Source organism: Tinamus guttatus, unplaced genomic scaffold (genome assembly GCF_059628265.1).
Source record: "Tinamus guttatus ecotype Peru unplaced genomic scaffold, ASM5962826v1 Tinamus_guttatus_pri_ptg000028l, whole genome shotgun sequence".
Lineage (NCBI taxonomy): Eukaryota > Metazoa > Chordata > Aves > Tinamiformes > Tinamidae > Tinamus > Tinamus guttatus.
In genome coordinates, this window is record NW_028288562.1 from 2,675,775 (window position 1) to 2,695,976 (window position 20,202).

A 20,202-nucleotide genomic window follows, 5' to 3' on the forward strand; every position below is an offset into this window, starting at 1 on the left:
TGAATCAGGGGTGGCTTTTCCATATAGCCAAGCTTGTGCAGCAATCCTAGGAAATTAGAGTCTGCACACAAAACTAAGTACTTGCTCAAGTCTAATCCTTTAAACATTTTTTCCCCAGAATACCAGAAAGGTATTTAACTTGCACTGAATATACAATATATTTCCCCAGTGGCTTCATTCATATGCCATATAGACATATGTACTTAAATTATTAAGATATTTTTAAGTTACTGTAACACAAAAAGACCCATAAAACTGACATCATTCCCACTTCTTAATTTGATGTCTCACTGTGTCCCAAGAGACAGTCAAGGGACTCACAATAGGCTCAGAGTAATGTAGCCAACCATCAACAAATTGGTCCCTGTAACCACAACACTAAACTAGGTGTTAATCGAAGATGCAGAATAGATTAATGATATGTTCAAACAGAGTATTTCTTAAAAGCTTTTAAATAGCTATCCTGGAAAAAGATAACAAAATATGAAAGAATAAGCTCTGCAGAGACAAAACTATTCACCTAAATACTCAGCTAATTTTTAAAAACTCAGGGCTAAGCAGCTTTTTTACCTTGACTTTCTCTTCGGTTTAGATGAAAATGCTGCAAACTCAAGGTAAAATTAGCAAGTTGGTTCTTGTATAAAGAGGCTGCATCCCCACACTCGTGGCTTCTCTGTAAATGCCTGTATAGCAGAATCAGCATTCCTGGGGCCCTGACCCTGAGCAAGGATGATCAACTACCAGATTTTATGAGATGAAAGAACAATTTATCAGCAGAAAATAAATTAGTGACTGAAAATAGGAATAATTCACAGAAAAGCTTTCAGGGGAAAAAAAGGTATACTCAAGTGAAATGAAATATAAGAGCTTTTACTTATGTTCCTCACTTTACAACTACTTCTACCTGAAAAAACACCAGGTTGCCTGGTGGCAACTTGAACAGGTTGCCAAGAGAGGTTATGGAGATCTCTCTGGAGATCTTCCAAACCCGCTTGGACGCAGTCCTGTGCCACGTGCTCTAGGTGACCCTGCGTGTGCAGGGGGGTTGGACTAGATGACCTCTGGAGGTCCCTTCCAACCTTAAGCATTCTATGATTCTATGACAAGAGTCTTGCCAGACTCTACTGCACAACTTCCCACTTTCTATTATTAGGATATATGGAATCAAATCTGTGAGATTCAGAGACTTCATGTCCAGATGAGAGAACTATTTACCTGAAAAGCAATTCCAGAAGCCCAGTGCAAGCACGATCAACAGAACAACTCCCTGGGCTTAGTACCATCAGTAAAGTTGCTTCTACTTCTGGTGAACCTTTGGCTTGAGGCCTCACACACTTGGGACCTGAGGGAAGACAGCTGGTTTCTAATTTAATTTCTGTGCATTATTTTAGGAGTAGTTATCATTATAGTATCTAATCCTTTTTAGCAGAAAGCAATTTTGTTTATATTGTAATATGGTTAGATAGGAGATTTTAAAAGTCACAGTATTCCAATATCCATTGATTTTTGAAGCACATATCTAGAAATTAGGTACGTGTCCAGGTAGGTCATCAGGGTGTGCATATGCTGAGTACCATGGAAAACTGAACTGCTTGTCCTGGAAATAAAAAATATTTAGATAGTTGCATCTGAACATTTTTCCCAAAATGCGTCATTGAGCATAACATACATACACTGTTCTATTAATGCTATTAAGGGAACTTAAAATGCATGGTAATTGTCTCTTTCTCATTGAATTTTTAAACTATATAAGAAGAAATGAGCAGAGATTATGTTTTTCCCTTCCTAAGTTTATTTTTCAGGCAGATGAGTATTCATGAAGAACAATATTGCCTTATTGCTAGAGGCTTTGTACTTTGTTATCTATCAGTAGTTCACAGTATTCTGCCTTTCAAGGAAAATATTTCTATGATGCATGAAATTTCTCATTGTATTTCTGCATTTGAATGGTTTGCTTTTAATGCCTGCTTCCTTCCTTTAATACATGGTTGTATACATACTTAATTACCTACATTTTATGTTTGTTCATTGACCACTAGGCCTGTTATCTTAATTTGATTTAGCAAATAATAGAAAAGGGCCAACCTATCCTCCCCATGTCTATGTGCAAACAAAGATTCTTTGAGATGTGGAGGGTCTAGGCCACACTTCCCACTTGACAGGATCCTTGTCACTCTCTGCATTGCTTAAGGCACTGCCTGCTTCCCTGCAGTAGAGTTTGCAGGGATATTGACACTGACTCAAATATATTGTCAAAAGAAGAAAAAAAAAGCCAAGTTGGAACCCTATAGAACATGTAGAAAACGGCATTTTCAGTTACTTTCCCTTTTTCTTGATGAAAAAATGCAAGATGCAGATACACTTGCAAAAATGCAAATTAGGTTGAGGGAATATTGATGGCTAAATCAGTGTTCAGTGGCATTTCATAAAATGCTGCCTGGAATCCTCCTCTGAGATGACAAATGATAAATATATATTTAAATTTGAAATGTGTAATTTCATCCCAAACCTTTGACTCCTGACTTTTTGTATCCTGGATATACAGATACAGTTTCCTTCTTCACTGAGATAGGATCTTGTTTACTTTAGAGTAACTATAAAGCTGTTACCAGATAGATGAGGACACTGATTTCTCTTTCCTTTGTGTTAACCAAGCAGATAATCTAAGCGATGCCTTGAAAAAGCTGAAGATAACAGCCACCGACAGCACGGCAGATAGTTTGGAGGGATGCTTGGACTGTCTGCTTCAGGCTCTGGCACAAAACAGTAAGTTTTATGGTTCCTTCGTATTTTAAATCATATAACAAAATCACAGAATGAAAATTGAGGTAGTAAAATATAACAGAAAGGTTGACTCGAGCACCAGGCTGCTGGATTGGCTGTTCTGAGATTTGTGGGGTTTTTTTTTAATCCATGATATGTATGGCATTCAGGTAAGAAGAGAGTGAGTGAGTACCTGGGTACTTGGAGCAACCGTAGTTCAAGTCTTTTTCGAGTCTTAAGAAGTAGCACTATTATTTTTCCAACTAAGTGAAAACTGCTCTCTAGATAAAAAGCACAAGGATGAACAAATGAGCCTGGTAGGATGGAGGGGAGGGATATAGGAACTGTTTGCTAAATCTAGGTAAAAGCAGCATAATTTGCCATTTACTTTGCAATGTATTTTTCCTTACGCTTCTGATCACATATTTCTTAAAGTTATTTCAGTTATTTCAATTATCAGAAATAGGTTGGACATCCAAAAATAATCCAAACAGACCTATGGTATGATAGCAAAAATAACTTCGTAAGAATGGAACAAAATGTCTTTTGTTCCCCGAGCTCTTGAGTTTGTGTCCCCACTCCCTATGGGCAGGCAGGTATTAGAAATGACGATGACAGAACTTTCTCAATTGTCTTAAAATTTATGTGAAAAATTATGTAAAACTTTAGGACAAAAAAAACGTAGGATAAATACAAGCTCTGACTAGAAATTTTCTTTAAAACAAATATTGGTCCTTTGTATATAATAATACTCCTAAAAGAGTCCTGTTTCATCTCCATTATTTTATTCTATAAATCACAGCTTTTTGGCTTTATTTGTGTAAAATTCTTCATGAGGTTTTTCACAGTAAAAGTTTAGCCCCATCCATATGGCATCAAGAAAGATTGTAAAAGTCTTTGCATTTCATGGGGCTGTTTTTTCATTCTAATTATTTTGCAAGGAGATGTTATGCAGAAGATAATAAATATTTGTTTTTATAGGGCAACATATTTTTAAAACAATACATCCTTTTTTTCTATAGTTATTCATAAGCTATTTCCAATACTTTTACCCACTGAACAGTCTCTTACTTAAAAGATAGATAGTAAGAGAAAAAAACATGCAAAATGATGAAGTGTTCAGTGGTAGTAGAGTTTCTCATTTTGCCTGTGTCCTGGCGACGCAACTGTGTCTCCAGGACAACTTCAGCAGATGCAAAATGATTTTGACTAACGTATAAACAAACCTACTGGTCCTTCCTTGCGAGCAGAGGACTCTTCTCTGGCTCAGTCTAGCGCTTAGCTCTTCCTTCTCAAATCTTCTCTCTCCCGCTCTCATGACTGTCAAATCAGATAAGCAGATTATTAGGACTCTGAGCTATCTTTTCTAGGTAGTTACAAAATTCCACCATAATCTCCCCACGGTTTACTCTGGTCTTTGGGCATCAATCAATAATGTGAACATAACCTAGATGAACCACACTATGTTATATATCTAAACATCTTTTCAGCTCTCTTATGACTCAGGCAAACTGAATCACTCCACTTAAACAGAACTGTGCTTGATTCCCAAAAGGCAATAAACATTCTTAAATACTTTAAAACTTACTTTGCTTCCCTTTCTCATCCTCTTCTACTATTCTTCTTTCAATTTTTCTCACCTGCCAGTGAATCTAGCATCTTTTTGCCTTTTCTTGTATCCATTTTACCACAGGGTGTTTTTTCCTGTTTCCTCTCTTCTTCCTGTATTCTCTCCTCACCTATTCCCCTGCATAGATGATCATCATCTTTTCTGTCATCTATCCAACACTTTTTTAGACACAGTGGCACTCCTCAGTGCATGCATTAGCCCCTTCTCCGCTCTGAAAGGACATAACGACAATTAACTTCCATGGGCCATTGAGATCTTCCTATGCTGAAACTCCTCAAGGGGGTTGTCCTCAAGAGTGATGCAGTTTGGAACACTTTTCCAGGGTGACCAAAACATCGGCAAATACATGATAATGTTCAACCATTGCTGACTCAAGCTAACTTTTCATTGGAAAAGTAGAAAATCACTGTCACTCTTTCTAAAAATTATTCAAGCCACTTAGTTCCCTGAGTGATACATGATATCCCTTAAGTCTATATGCTCAAAAGAGAAATCTTTTTCTTTGGAGGAAATAAAAGGAAGAATTTAGTCCCCCATCTAGAACCTTAGTAATTGCTGTAGAAAATACATAGATTCTAGTCTTATTCGAAAGAACAAAGTAGTAAATTGTCTGGTTCCAGCTCTGGGTGGTTACGCTGACCCTTCCCATATTGATATAATTAATTTCCTAATTTGACAGTATCCCCAAAGAAGAGGATAAAATTTGTGATACAAAGATTAATGCAGCTATGAAGTTGGGAGTGAGGTACGAATACACTCCTATTTCCGTCTGTAATTCATAGAATCATAGAATGCTCAAGGTTGGAAGGGACCTCCAGAGGTCATCTAGTCCAAACCCCCTGCACACGCAGGGTCACCTAGAGCACGTGGCACAGGCTCTGCCCCTCTACTCAGCCCTGGTGAGGCCGCATCTGGAGTACTGTGTCCAGTTCTGGACCCCACAGTACAAGAGGGATGTGGAGCTGCTGGAGAGAGTCCAGCGCAGGGCTACAAGGATGATCAGGGGCCTGGAACATCTGCCCTATGAGGAGAGGCTGAGGGAGCTGGGCCTGTTCAGCCTGGAGAAGAGAAGGCTGAGAGGGGATCTGAGCAGTGTCTATAAGTACCTCAAGGGAGGCAGTGAGGAGGATGGTGCTGGCCTCTTTTCAGTGGTGGCCACTGACAGAACTAGAGGTAATGGCCATAAACTGAAGCACCAAAAGTTCCACAGGAACTTAAGGCGAGTAGACTCGGCCAGTGGTCAAACAAGCATCCGAAGCTAGGTAAGAAATGCTTGCCTAGCCCCAAAGGAGAATATGAAATGGCTTTTATTACAGAAATGCCTGAAGCAGACTTTAAAGACAATATCTGTAATCACAAGGCAGTGGGTGGGATGCCTACATGCATACTCGTCTATGACTGTGAGCACAGAGAGAGAGCATGCGCACGCACTATTTAGGGCTGAATGGTCACATATGTTGAATATCATTAGCAAACAGTCAGTTCACAGAAACAGCAAATACAATTTTACATTAACAGATACTAACACATGAAGCAATGGAAAAACAAGGCAACATGATGGTCCCCCCCACCTCAGAGAGACTCCTGTGCTCTTTAGACATCATTTAAACAATTTCAAGTCAAACATCCTACCTGAGATATTACAAAGGGATCTTTTTATGAAAAGTTTTGTTCCTGCTGGTTCAACATTTTTTGTTATCTAAATGCCTATTTAAATAAACTGATTTGCCTAAAAATAAAATAGAGCAGGAGAATCAGGGAGCTACAATGCAAAGATACATTATCAAACAGTTTCTCCCAGATCATAGAATCACAGAATGCTTAAGGTTGGAAGGGACCTCTAGAAGTCATCCATCCATCCCCCTCCACATGCAGGGTCACCTAGAGCACGTGGCACAGGACTGCGTCCAAGCGGGTTTTGAAGATCTCCAGAGAAGGAGACTCCACAACCTCTCTGGGTAGCCTGTTCCAGTAAGATTTTTCATCTTTGAAAGTGTGAAAAATAAACCATTATTAAAACAAATTTTAAAGGACTTTTTTGTACATTTCCTTTAACCTAAAGGAATTTGCTGGGACTGTTTCAAAGTCTGTTCAGACTGCACAGCACGTCCCCAGAGTGCATAACACCATAATGATTGATTCAGAGCTAGGCTGTTCTTTTGAAGGTAGAATTAAATTATGTCTAGGTAGATAATGTGGAATATATTTTATATGGGAAAGTTCCATTGCATATGTCTTCACATAACTTTAAAACACTACTGTTTTCACCAAAGAGCTTTGAAAGACAAAAGGTGAAATTATATAATAATAATTAGTAATCCTAGGATAATAAATTATGTATTAATCATTAAAAAGATAATTTAAATAAGACTTCTGAAAGAATTTTTCTGATTTCCTTTAGTATATTCTCATGTGTATGGTTATATTAAAGAAACTAAAATTCTAATCATCATTCATTAAATCCTCATATTAGAGTAACACAGAAAAATAAGCCATGTGAGGCATAGAGTATGTTTTAAGAGAATCTTACAGATCCGTGACTTCATTGTGAGTTTGCGGTGGTATCATAAATCACAGAACTTAGTTTCATTCATTTCTTTAAGATTTACAGCTAGAAATACTATCTTAACTTATATAAATTTTACTTACTATCTTAACTTATATAAATTTTACTATTTTGTTAACTTTCTGATGCAAATCATCCTGTCTACTGTCAACCAAAAACCTAGTCAAACTCAGGGTTAATGCAATATTATGATTTTAACAAAGGAAATAGAAATATATCCTTCCTTCAATATTTATTTGGATATATTGCATATGTTTATGAATGTTTCACAGAATATTATGCTACTTTTAATTTCTAACTGCATGCATGTTGCTGTGGAAACATAAGTTAATCTCCTTCATCACTAGCAACACAGGGACAATTGCAGTTTCATTTACTTCACGCGCAATCTTTTAACCTTCCTGTATGTTCAAACAGTACAAATTGCTTGCTTTCTGCTATTTGTTACACCAAACCGACTGAGACATATCCATACACACGTGCTATTCTATACAAGGGGGAACCAAGAGGTTTGCTGAATGTGGTGACTATCAGTAACTGTTTGCAGGCCAAAAAAATCAGTTATTTTTATCTGTTATTTGTCTAGAGAGATATTTGCATAACCCTTTTCATGAGATGCATGTCTAAAAATCCTGCCCAGAGGGTTGCTTTAGGAAACACTGTTTAGAGAGAAGTTTATTCCTATCGATGCTGCTTTTAGTTCCTATCTGTCACCAGCCACTTCTGGCTGATCCTAGTCATGTATTGCCACGTGGACTAGCACAAGATAAAACTGCAATTTGATTTAATCTTTAATACAACAGAATTCCTGATGTTATAATTGAGCATGGTTTACAAACATGATTTTAGGGTCATTTTCTTATCTCTCCCCTCCCTCTTCCCAATGAGCTAGAGAAATAAGCAGCTTATCTTGTAGCTGCTCCATAAAAATTTCTGTAGAGCAAAAAAAAAAAAAAATCAAATAAAAGTCTGCAGAAATACCTGCCAGTTCCCTCCTCCCTGGGCTACCGGCTGCCCTGTGTCCAATAGCTTCCCGCAGCCAAGCCCGCACCGGGGCCATTCCTACTGTGCAGTTAGGAAAGACGTACATTTGCTCTGATAGTTTTACAAAATTTCTGCCATGTTTAGCAGCTTTGAAATCAAAGTGGAAGTTAATGTTGCGCTATAGATATAAGGAAGATATGTTTGTTTTCCTGCCAAACAGAAATCCTAAAAACTAAATACCGTAGTAAAATACCAGCTATAGTGGCATCATCGCACTTGGTATCTTACTGAATATTACGACATTTTGATCATGTTTCTATGTTTTCTATGCCTAATCTATGTTATAAGAAAGAGAAGAATTACTTCTTTTGAGATATTTCAATTTATATATTTTTTTCAGCTCAAGTATTCTCAGCTTAGGCCATAATCAATGGCAAGTTAAACAAAGAAAAATATGATAAATCATAACTTGTGCTTTGCATCTTAGTATCTATTTGCTTAAGAAAAAACTTCAAAAAAGGAGAAGTAAGAAAAATATGTTAAATGTTGTCTATATGATACATTAGAGCTTTATACCATGAAATTTTGGGTGCAAAAGTTTGACTGTATTGTACAGAGAGGTAAAATAAAAGCAACATCAGCTGTTGCTTTGTATCATCGTATATTGATTTTTACCCATTAAAAGATGTCTCATAAATGTGGTGCCTATCAAAGAAATGCAGTTATCCTAAGATCCACAAAGAGTGGCCCACAAGAAATGACTTAATGAGAAAAGCAAGGGAGAAACAGAGGTTTTCTCTTAAATTGTTGGCCTTCTGAGACACAGTTATTACAGCAATCAAAAAATGTTATTGCTAGTTCAGACATGCTCTGTTTCAGATGCAAGAGGTGATAGCAGACATAACCCAGATTTGACAGATGAGAAATCTGAAAATCTGCTGAGAATGTTATTTCTGGCTCTAGGGCGCTCAGTGTAAGAGGCTGAAAATGCCCACTAATCCCAGCCTTCAGCACCTGGCTCGGAAACACGTCTGGCACGTCACCAAAAGGCCAAGGCCAGCACATGCCTTTCAAAACAAGCTGATGCCTCTCCGTGCTGTCTGGCCTCTTCTCATCAACCACGCGTCAGGCCGGAGTCTTTAGGAACAACTACTGAAAAATGCTAGGGATTAAGTTCATGAAAGGAGGTTCTAATTTAAAGTTGCAGTTTTGCAAAGATCTGGGGGAAGGGGGCGCTAAGTCTTTAAGTTTGCACATTTATATATAAAAATGCTGGTAATATCTGAAAGAAAATTACACCCAAAAATGCTCAGCTGAGAAGCAAAGGCCCTCACTCCCAAAAGGGACTTAAAAAATTTGGAAATCACTTAAAGTTCGGTGAAGAATGTTTAAAATAAGAACATTTAAACTGTAGACGTGATTGGCCAAGGTGCACATTTCAGGATTTGTTAAACTACACGGAGGCTTGGTAACTCAAGGAACCATCACATGGGACATGAAAATTTTAACTACATGTTTGAAACTGTAAATTTAAGGGTTATTCTAAGACTTCTTAGGCTTGTTATATTTTTTTCTCATGATGAATAGTGTATACCATTTTGTCTTGCCACAAATATATTATGGCCAAATGCTGTTTTCTTTCAATATACTCACTGTGTTGCCTCAGGGAGGATAACGCTATGTTCCAAACTTCCTGAGCAACTGCTGGCAGAGTTGATTTCCTGCATTATTTCCTACACTTTCTTTCTGCTTTCTGGTGTGGAGATTATCTGCTCAGCCCTCCTACCTACAGCTGCTCTCTGGTTGTCTCTTGAAAGTCGATGGAGGGTTTCTCAAACCAGTCAGTTTCCATTCGATGCATCTCAGAGGAGAATGTGTCAGCAGCTGGAGTGCAGGAGGACATGTCGGATTTCAGCCAAGGCTGCTATTTGCTGATCTCCCACATTCCTTCACTCCTGATGAAACTTTCCACCCAATGCCCAGAATCGTCTGAAGGCACCTGCTTTCAAAGGCAGTGAGTTTCCCATCTTTAATGTTTTGGCACATTTCCAGTTCTCACAACCATATGTTAACACAGAGGTTCCTTTTGAGTTAGAAATTCTGGATTTAATTCTGTTCCTTATAGCTGTGACGTTCACATGCTGTTGTGCTTAGCAAGTACGTATACTCGCCATTGATTTTTCTCATCTCTGCTGGGTATAGAAGACAGAACAGTTCCTGTATCAGACCAGCAAGACAATTGAAAATTCAGAAATATTTTCTGTAATTGTTAATTTCAGCTCTCAACTGAAAAAAAATATTTGAAATTTATCAAATGCTTTTTGCCACTATTGATGCCTTTGACCTAAGAAAGGAAATTTTATTTATTTTTTTGTTTTGGCAGTTCTGCATATATAATCATCTTATTTATTTCATTGGCAGCATCAAGTAAGCCCCTATACATTTAACTTTTAACACAGCAAAGTGTGAACTAGTTTCAGTGAAATTCTGTGCCGTTCAGCACATAGAGGATCAAGCAGCAATCATTTCATATTGTATTTCATGATTCTGTCACGTATTAATATTAAACTTGTTATCCTCATTCCTAAACATAGAAAAAAATATTTGTAGAGTCTCTTGTCCTAGCAGGGTATTGTAATAAAGAAACATTGCTTTCAGGATTAGAAATTCTCACGCAGGTTAAAACAATTCAAAGGGAAGCACCTGTGCCCATCTCATCAGCGCCCCGTTAACCCAATGGACAACGAGCACAATTCAGCCCAACGCCAAAGGGCATCTTCCTCTTCCCACCCTTTTTAGCAAGACTCCCTTCCACGTAGATTTTTGCTCTTATAAGAGCCTCCCCAGCCCCCTTCTCCCATCATTGCCACTCTGTGACACCCACATGCCGCCTCAGAGGGAGTCAGTGACACCCATGGGTGCATATTCTGACAGCACCTCTGCAGCAGGGAGTCCCAGCTTGAACATTCAAACAAGCAACAGACGTTTATGGTGAATATCCATGAACTGGATTATATGGGTGAAAACTAGGATCTCTTGCATATACCCTCACAAAAAAGACAGTAGAGCAGAACAGTGCTATTGCTGATTACCTACTGCAATCTGTAGTTATCTGCTGGTTTGAAAACTCCCCTCTTGTAAAACCTGTGACAGATTTTACTACTTTACTGGTCCTGTATTTTCTATGAAACTATGAAAATACTACACGTAGCACCAAGGTGACTGTATACCTTGAACAGCTTGTTTTCTTTGCACACTGGAGACATGAAGTGTTGTCTGTTTAGTGGCTGCTAAGCCTTGATCCTGCTCCTACTCAGACTTCAGTGATGCAGGGAAAATGCTGTTAATCTGTCTACTCAAACCAAGGGAGGGAGAGGGAATAGAAATGAAAGAGATGGGGGAAGAGTCAGATTTAAATATAATTTTGAAAGAAAACCGACTAACTAGAGCTGAGAGAGATGCTGTAGTATTTTTGTAACTCCCACTGCCTTCTGAGGCCCTTCCTCAGCCTTTGCACTGATTTTTCTCGGCATGTTATAGAACACTGTAGCAGATATATTCAGAATACAGAAGAAAGATAGTCAAAGTAATACAAAGGTGCTGATTCTGCAAACATTTGGATATATTCATACCTGAGAGATTTGATTCTTACTTTAGGGAGTACCACAGAGCTCAAAAGACCTCCTTGTGTATGTAAAAGCATCTGCATGTTCAGAGCCACAATGTGCACACCATCTTTCTGTAATTCCTGTTTTGAGTCACCAAACCAAGCATGCTTTCTTCAAAAGTATATTTCCAGTTTATTTCTTAAGACATTATTTTCACTGAACATCATCTAAAGCTGGTCTTCTTGATGGGGGATATGATACAATAAAAAGCAAAACAAATAGCATAACATTGTCTTAGTATAATATTAATTAGCTTTTACAGTTGAATTATATTTCACAACATAAATATTATTAGAAAGCATTATAGCATATAACATAATAAAGAACATTCTGCATGCTCAGAAAACATTTTGATTTTGTATGTGTGCTGTCCCAATCTAATGATCACATAAAATGATAATTAATTATAGGTGAAGGAACTTTTTTGACAGGAACTTTTTCCTATGGAGAGATTTTAGTAGGAAAGTTAAGGTATGTACATAAAATTAAGCAAGCTTTTATATTTTACTGCTAAGGGAGTCATAGCTCTGCTTTGCGTTAACAGAAGAGCGTTTGCAGGTAGGAAACTCCTCAAACTGGGCAGGGGGCATCTTTTACAGCAGCATTCTCAAACTAGCAAGAAATTCTAGAGCCTCTCAGATGCTGATACTCTCCCATAGTGGAGCCAGAGGTTCGAATCTAGTTAGGCCAGCTCAGCCACTTAAGCTTATTGCCTCCCATTAAGTGCAAGTTTAGCTTCATCAAATGTGTTTCAGAAAGTACTGTGATGCGGTTTTGTAAGAGGGAAGATTGTTTCAAACCTCAGGGCATGACGTGTTTCTTCTCTTTGCCGCTGAAAGATGTTTATTGCATCTTAGCGCATGAGGCTAGTGCATTTTCATGGCACTGTTTACATATAATCCAGGAACGTTTTATGGTAAGCGCATGATACATTATTACAGTAGACCTGTTTAATTGGAACCCAGTAAATCAAGGTGACTGCTTTCTATTGGGCTGGCTCCCAGTAAACTGGCTTAGCTTAATGATACTGAATGGCAATCACTGCTGTGTAGTGGGCTTATATTTTATATAAATTCCTCATAATAGTGATGTATTTAGTTAGTGCCAAATAGTTAAGTGATGTTTATCCAACATTATGACGCTTTAAATTCCAAATGCTATTTTTTGAATATACAGTGTGCCAAATAAGATGAACTATTACATGTTTTTTCTTCTGAAAAGACCTCGGTGAATACCAACGGCGGATAATAGAATTTAGAAATTTCTTTCTAGGCAGCGTTTTTGAAATGCAATACAGAAGCAAAGGAAAAAAATCCATTCTTTATAAAAATTTGTATCAGGTGATCATGAAATTCACAACTTTAGGCTTGAAGTTTTATTCCTAGCTTTCACCCTGTCCCTTGTGACTAACACAATCATTTCTAAATTAGGCTTTTTCCTTAATCTGCTTGACCAGAGTAACTTTTTCAAGCCACTATTCAAGAAACTCGAATTAAAAAAAAAAAAAAAAAAAAAAAAAGGATAGTTCTTGATCTGTAGCCATAATCTCCCTATAAGCATTGGGCCAAATTTCTCAAGGTGCATTTGGGCTCACTTGGGAGCACTCTTAAGAAATTGCTTGAAAGAAATATGATACATTTTCTGCATATGTTTTACACAGCCTTCAAATCTGATTAGATTTTTAAGCTCAACCAAACGCAGAAAAAGGATTTTACACGATAGGTCTTGTGTTTCCGTCATGCAGATTGAAAAACTAAGGCATGAGGATACTTAAGGCTTTACTGAGTCCTATAATAAATCCCGTTAGCACAAACAATGGAGGAGGCAGATTAAAATGTCCACACGAGCTGATTATAAAAAGTGAAGCTGCTAATGGATGGCAGAACTGCATTTGCACTAGGGTGCCAGACTACTAAGTAGGGCAGCCAAGGCATTAGTTTTTGACTCTTTCAGCTACCAAAGCAATAGCCTCCTTCATAGAGTGGGACAGAAGGGTACAGGGGGAACCAGCACCTCCATCACATCCACCCAAGTTTATCCATCAGGGCTCTAAACCAGATCCAACTCAGGAAAGCACAGAATCATGTAGCTGTCTCACTTCATTTTGCTGCTTTGTGCTGTCTTGCCTCTATCTATGTATTGATATGCACATTTCCTCATAGAAGCCAAAGATAGTACAAATATTCATTAAATTATTGCATTGGTACCTGCAACAGGCTACTCAAGGAGCGAGTTTCATGCTGAAATTCACTTCTGTTCTTTGGCTAGAGCTTCAGGAATATTTAATCAGCAGGGATCAGGCAGCTAGTTGATTGGCCAATCTGTCCCTCTCCATCTGTCCTTCCTTCCTTGTTAGGGCTGAGATTTTTAATTACAAACATCTGTGCACTATCTCTGCTTCTTGATTAAAAATAGGAGCATAAGTTGCCATGTTGCTGTCGGCAGGGCAGAACCAAGAGCAAACACCACGACGGAAGCGTTCGCGCAGCTAAGGAGAAGCTCCTCTCCAGACCTCCTGGGGTCCAGTGCGGAGGGGAGGTGAAGCAGCAGCTTCTAGTTGTGGGCATTTCCCCATGTGAGGAGGAACACACCAACAGAAAGTCATTTTTGTGTGTTTGTTTCCTTACATAAACCGTTTCTCAATATAAATTATTAATAGCGGACTTTGTCCTGTAAAATAAATCTAGATAATTAGGACAGGCTTTTTGGCTAAGAAGTGTTAGGCAAAATCCTCCTGTATTAGCAGTGTGCTCTGTTGCATGAGATCATCTGTTTTTTACTGAGGCTCTTTACAACCCACTTCTCTGTGTTCCTGTAGTCAGACTAAAAATCTCCATTTTGTGGTTTGGAAAATACAAGAGGAGACTACGGAGAGACAGAGAGAGCTTCCTGAGGGAGGCGATAAACTGAGAGCATACGAATACATAGTCCAGGTTAGATGAACCTCTTTCACTGCACAAGGCTGTGATGATCCGAGACACCCCTTGCCCCCTTCCTTGCCCTCCCTGCTGCCTTTGGAGAGAGCAAATGGAAGCTCCTCGCGTGACAGACGTGGCTCAGTGTTATTTATTCATATGCTCATCCTCCTCTTTCTGATGAGAGTACATGTGGGAGGGACATCAGAAAGCCAAGCTAATTTCCCACAGTGATTTCAGGAGGCTTATAAAGCAAATTTGCAGCTCCACTACATACGTTTTTGTAGAAGAGCCCATTGCCAACACGGCCGGGTTAGTGAAGAGGGCACTCGTGGAGGTGCCCGTTTGTCCTTCTGTGGCCGCCTCCTTTCTCGCGTCAAGCTCCACGCTGGGGGAATTACTGCAGCGCGACGCTGTCGCTCCTGGAGGGTTATTGTCAACTCTCCAGAACTCAAAGCTGCCTGTGCCACACAACCATCTAATAGCACCACTTCAACTCCCTGCTCAAAGGACAGGAACGATGCACCCAGAGCCTCCTTTCGCAAGCAAGTGCCAAGCAGGAGCGTGGCTGACGGATGCGCCTTTCCCTTCCCCCTCGTGCCGTTTATTTTCCCTGTGGAGGTAGAAGAAACGATGCAGAGATGAAGAATGAGTAAAACAGAGAAGAGTGAAATCTAAAATGAAATAGAGCTGAAAGGGAAAGATTGTACAATTTAATTTGAGACACTCGCTGGCTTTTTTTTCTTATAGTGATTTCTGCTACTTAATTAACAACCTCACAGCCCCAGTGCTCAACTCTGATCTGTGGCATTAAAGAATTTCCTGCCCATACCCTTTATTATTTTGACTTCAGGCACTACTAAACCCTAGAAAAGCAAGGATATTGACACTTTAATCACCCGGCTATGACATTAATAAGATTTTGGCACTGTGTGATCTAACAGACTCTTTGTTTTGATACCTAGAAATATAAAGAGACTTCTAAAACTTCAAGTTTAACCTTAGTTGGGTGTGTTTTCTTGGGGCCTCCATCTACACTGCCTTGGCACATTACTGTATTGTACACATAACTGTTCCTAGGCAGCAGTATTACAGCTCTCTAGATTCTTTGCTTCGAGATAGGGAGCAGTGGGTGCTCTGTAGGTGAGTGGGTGGATGCAGACTAAAAAACAGGCTTTAGAAGAAAGTTTTTCGAGTTTGGACATGCACATCCAGCAAAAGGATTGTAAAATTGGCTCTCTAATATCAGACTGCCTAGATTATTGGGCTTCCTTAAGCCAGAAACATAGTGGATTTGAAGGGGGATAGTCCATGCAGTTCTGCTAAAGGAATTAAAACAGTTGGCAAAAGCTCCCTTGCTAGTACATGGTTAATTCCCTTTCTCTGCCACTACAGAAAACACGAGAAAAGATTATATGTTAAGACTTCACTTGGATCTGTCTTGCATCTATGAAAACACTTTTTGGTTTTACTTGATCCAACTACAATTGAAATATTGCAGCCAAGTAACATTTCAGTAGAGTTTAATCTTTCTAATGATTTAGTATGAGGCCTGGATGAGACTGGCATGCCAGAGGCACATCCCAAACAAGAAACACCACCTCTCACACACCCCGCACAAAACCCGCGACCAGCGAGGCCTCCGCCAGCGGCCACGGAGAGAGGCCTTCCCTCCCCGTGCCTGGCAGGAGCTGGTGGCCCAGGGATGCTCCGCCGGGATTGCGGGAGCCAGGGGCACGTTGGCTTTTTCAAGGGGAGAGTATATGCACCTGTGGCTCCTGGTAATGCTTAAGAGACAAAGGTCAGTGTTATTTCTGGTTTTGACTTAGTGGTACCATGTAGCTGACAAGCCACTTTCCAACGGGTCTATTAAGCACTGTATTTTTATTGGTGCTCGCTTGCATCTCTTAGTCAAATAAATCAGAGCAAAGCTGCTATATGCAACCAGCCTGAGGAAGCATTTAATTTTACTTTCCCCACTTCTTGCAGGATATATTTTGTTCTATTTATGCAATTTATGCATTGCACAACAAAGAGCCCATCAAAGTGTAGACCATAAAAACAAGACTGAATGCTGTATATCTCAGCAGTTTGGCAGGAGAAAATACATTAATGTCTCTTGCCTGCTAATTCTGATTAACATTATGCAAGTTAGCATTTTCAGTTTTGAATCCTGCACTTTAGGTTTTTAACTTAGGGGGAAGGAGGGATCTCTTCTTTCAGAGATACATAAGGTATTTCTGTAGCAGTCTTTAATCCTGGTAAGATTTTCTCTGCATTCAAACTTCTTTCATCCATATATATATCCATACAAAAATATATATTGAAATTATAGGCCATATAACTGAATTTATAAAAGCTTCCAAGTCAGTCATAATTCATTTACATTGTATTTACTGAAGGGGCTTTTGAGAACATGAGAAAAAAAATGCAGTTAACTAGATTGCAAACAAATTAATAATAATTAGCATATTGTGTACAGGCTGAAACTCCATGACAGCCTTCACTTAATGAACTTTCATTTTGCATCTAGCCTGGTTGTAATCAGGTGTCACCACTACTACAGATGCCATTCCTCTATTGAGGGAATTGAAGGAAAGGGAAAAAAATCATCCAAATATCCTTGGTTGCTGCTGCAAGGATCTCAGTGATGCCTTTTCCTTTCCCTGTGACTAGGGCTGTCCTGGGGCTATTGTAGCTTAGCAGAGTAACCTTGAGGATGCTCCAGATGAGAAGTGTTTAGACCAGGCTCTGCTTAACTTTCCATCTCCTACAGTTTAAGGTTGGCATTTCACCGCCCTCAGACAATTTTTCACCTAATACTTTAGGCTGCTGTGCATCAAGCCACAACCTTAATTCCTTCTACCAGTCTCTGCAGCAGTCTCCCTATGTATACATGAGGATGTGGGTGCCTTTACTGGCATAAGAGAGTCACTTCTGATCTGACTTAACTGACTTGGAAACATAAAGTGTTAAGTTCTGCGATCAACTCATGTCAAATAAACACCATGTCAGCCTCTGCTTCTTACACAGAGCAGTTTTGAGAATTACCTTTAAGGCGATGTTCCTTTCCCCAGCTTTTCTTTCTTTTTTTTCCAATAGCAGGCTAATACTCAAGCCCTTTTTCTGTTATGTGTTTTTCAGATACGGAGACAAGTGAAAAAATCCAGAAAAGTGGAGTTCTCCAGGTGTTCGCGAGTCTGTTGACGCCACAGTCGTCCTGCACTGCAAAAGTAGCTAACATCATAGCAGAAGTAGCCAGAAATGGTGAGGTTTTCTACAAGAACTTTTCTGCTGGAACATCTTCAGTTTTTCACCTCACTTGTCAGTATGTTTTACTTCATTTATGTTTTCATTTTATAGATTAGACATCTTTCTTATCCTCTTTTTCACTCTTTTTTAGTTTTGTCTTGTCCATTTTGTTTCTCCACTTCTTAATGCAATCAAAATAGCATTTAGCTGCTGCCAATTTTTTAGACCTTACTTTTATATTATAGAGTTTTTAGATAATCTGTAATATAGTTCATTGGAAAAAAACAGCAAGTCCTATGAGGCTTTATGAAATGTATAAAAATGATGTGCATCATTTGGGCACGGTTATGTATAACGCACATAATGCTACAGCTGCAGTTTGTATAGATACGTTTCAGGGATAATGGACTGTTTCCCTGGGCTCAGAGTTGTGAGCAGATTATTACCGTTATGAGGCCGCTAATACCATGCTAAGAATAGTTACTCCTAGCGCTTAGTTAAGGGCATTAATTTCTTAGAGACGCAACCCAAGATCCTGAATGGCAATCATGTGGCCATTTTGGTATGTATTTTTATATATACATATGTGTATATGTATATATATATAATACAGAAGATAATATAAAACTATCTAAAAATATTTTCCCTTTATAATAAAGAATTATAAAAATAGGAACTAGGGACACTACCTTGCATAAACCTTAGGAAACACAAGAAGAGAAGACATATTTCCTCTGTAGTTTTGCTTTTAAGATTCCAGGTTATGTAGATAAATATCTAATATTTAAACTTAAAAATATTTTAGAAATACAGAGATTCACCCAACTCTATCACATGCTTTTCCTGTACTTAATAAATTCTTAATATATGTATTTAGATTGTTGTAATTGACTGTCAAGTCCTGTTAGCTCCTACCTCAAAAGTAAGGTTAAGAGTAAGAATAACATTCACAATAGCTTAATTGATTCCTGTGCATGGTTTCCTGCCCTCTCAGAGCATTTCAGCCAGTTCCTTTCCATCTGACTTAATAAATGAAACCTCTAGATTGTTCCTAATTTGTCCACTTCCCTGCCAGGTTTTTAAATTGCTGCTGGAAATACATTCTTCAGAAGAGCTGGCTTTTTATCTGACTCATCACACAAAATAGCTTCTGTCTTAGAGTTCTTGCCAGGTGTAAGCAGGACCGCTGGCAGCTAAGGCTAAAGTGAGGACATGGAGCTGGGGACTTCTCTTTGGATTCTACCTCTGCTAAAATAGTTGCTTAAGCAGAATAGCTGAGAGCACCACATTTGAATTGTTTGCTTTGTCCTCTGTTTACATAGGAATAAAGATGCTCCATGCTTACATAGCACCTTTGCTTCAAAGAGCTTCAGGGCACTGTGAAATTTGTGTTATCAACACCCTACAGATAGGCATTAAACCCCCCAAATTGAAATGATTTCCCCATGGTCATGCCACATAGTGCTGGCGGAGCTGGCAGTAGTGTCTTGGACTCCTAGTCTGCACTTTACTGATAAAATAAAATAACATCTCTTTCTTTCCCACTTCTTATATTCCTTCCCGTTCTTCTCATCCGGTTCTCTCCCCCGCCTTATGACTTTTGCTCACATGAAACCCATCTACTTGCCTCAGCAGTTCTCTCACACTTCCTCTCCTTCCCTTCACCTCTTCCTGCCCTTGCTCTTCACTTTCACCTCTCCAGCTTGCGTGACTTTTTCTCCTCCCAATGCGTTTGTCTCTCCCAACTTAAGAAGAGAAATAACACAAATAAAAAATGCTTTAGTCCATCTAGTTTCTCCAACTGCTGCCACTTACCAGCCAGCTCTGAGCACACTGAGCTCAGGCGCGCTCGCTAACTGGAGCATCTTTCCCCCTACAGACCTCATGAACTCTTTCGACTCCCCTTGCTTGCCTGCTCTGGGAGTGGGAGCTCCAGCCTCATGATCTATCATGTTTTCACACATTTAAAGTTCTCCTTCAACTCCTCTCTTTCTTTGGTCTACAGTACTTGCTCCTTCCATGGTTCTCCTCCTGCCATCTTAAAAAACTCTTCACTGTGTCCTCCAGCTTCCTTCAAGACCTTTCCCTTGCAGGCTGAACAACTGCTTTTGATTACCTTCTCCTTTCCCATTACTGCTACCCAGTATCACCTGCAAATGTAATTGCAGCAGCTAACACTGGTTGCTGTCTCAACAGAGCTGTTTTGCTGTGGATGGCACCATCTCTATCACTTCTTGCCTTACACAAGGCCTTGCTAATTACCAGCTTCCTCAGCAAACTGCCTTTTCCTGTGTGTGGTTCAATGGGAGGCTGAAAACTTCTGCTCAGTCCAAATGGAGGCTGGTGGAGCAAGAATTTCTTTTCCCTTCTGACCGTGTGGGAAGACTCTCACACATACAGCAAAGCCATTTCCTCCCATAGACC

At 39.2% G+C, this 20,202-nt stretch overlaps 1 protein-coding gene across 4 annotated transcripts in view; it reads left to right on the forward strand.

Annotated features, from left to right (window-relative positions):
• The window catches only part of RAP1GDS1 (Rap1 GTPase-GDP dissociation stimulator 1), a 78,536-nt gene that overhangs the window by 23,648 nt on the left and 34,686 nt on the right, over nucleotides 1-20,202 (forward strand). For 2 of the 4 annotated variants that reach the window (XM_088529479.1, XM_088529491.1), the window contains exons 2-3: nucleotides 2,656-2,766; nucleotides 17,671-17,793. In XM_088529479.1, the coding sequence (XP_088385605.1) occupies nucleotides 2,656-2,766; nucleotides 17,671-17,793 (234 nt within the window). Of the gene's footprint in view, nucleotides 1-2,655; nucleotides 2,767-17,670; nucleotides 17,855-20,202 lie in introns of those variants that run through there. The other 2 variants (XM_088529483.1, XM_088529498.1) reach the window with 2 other exon arrangements.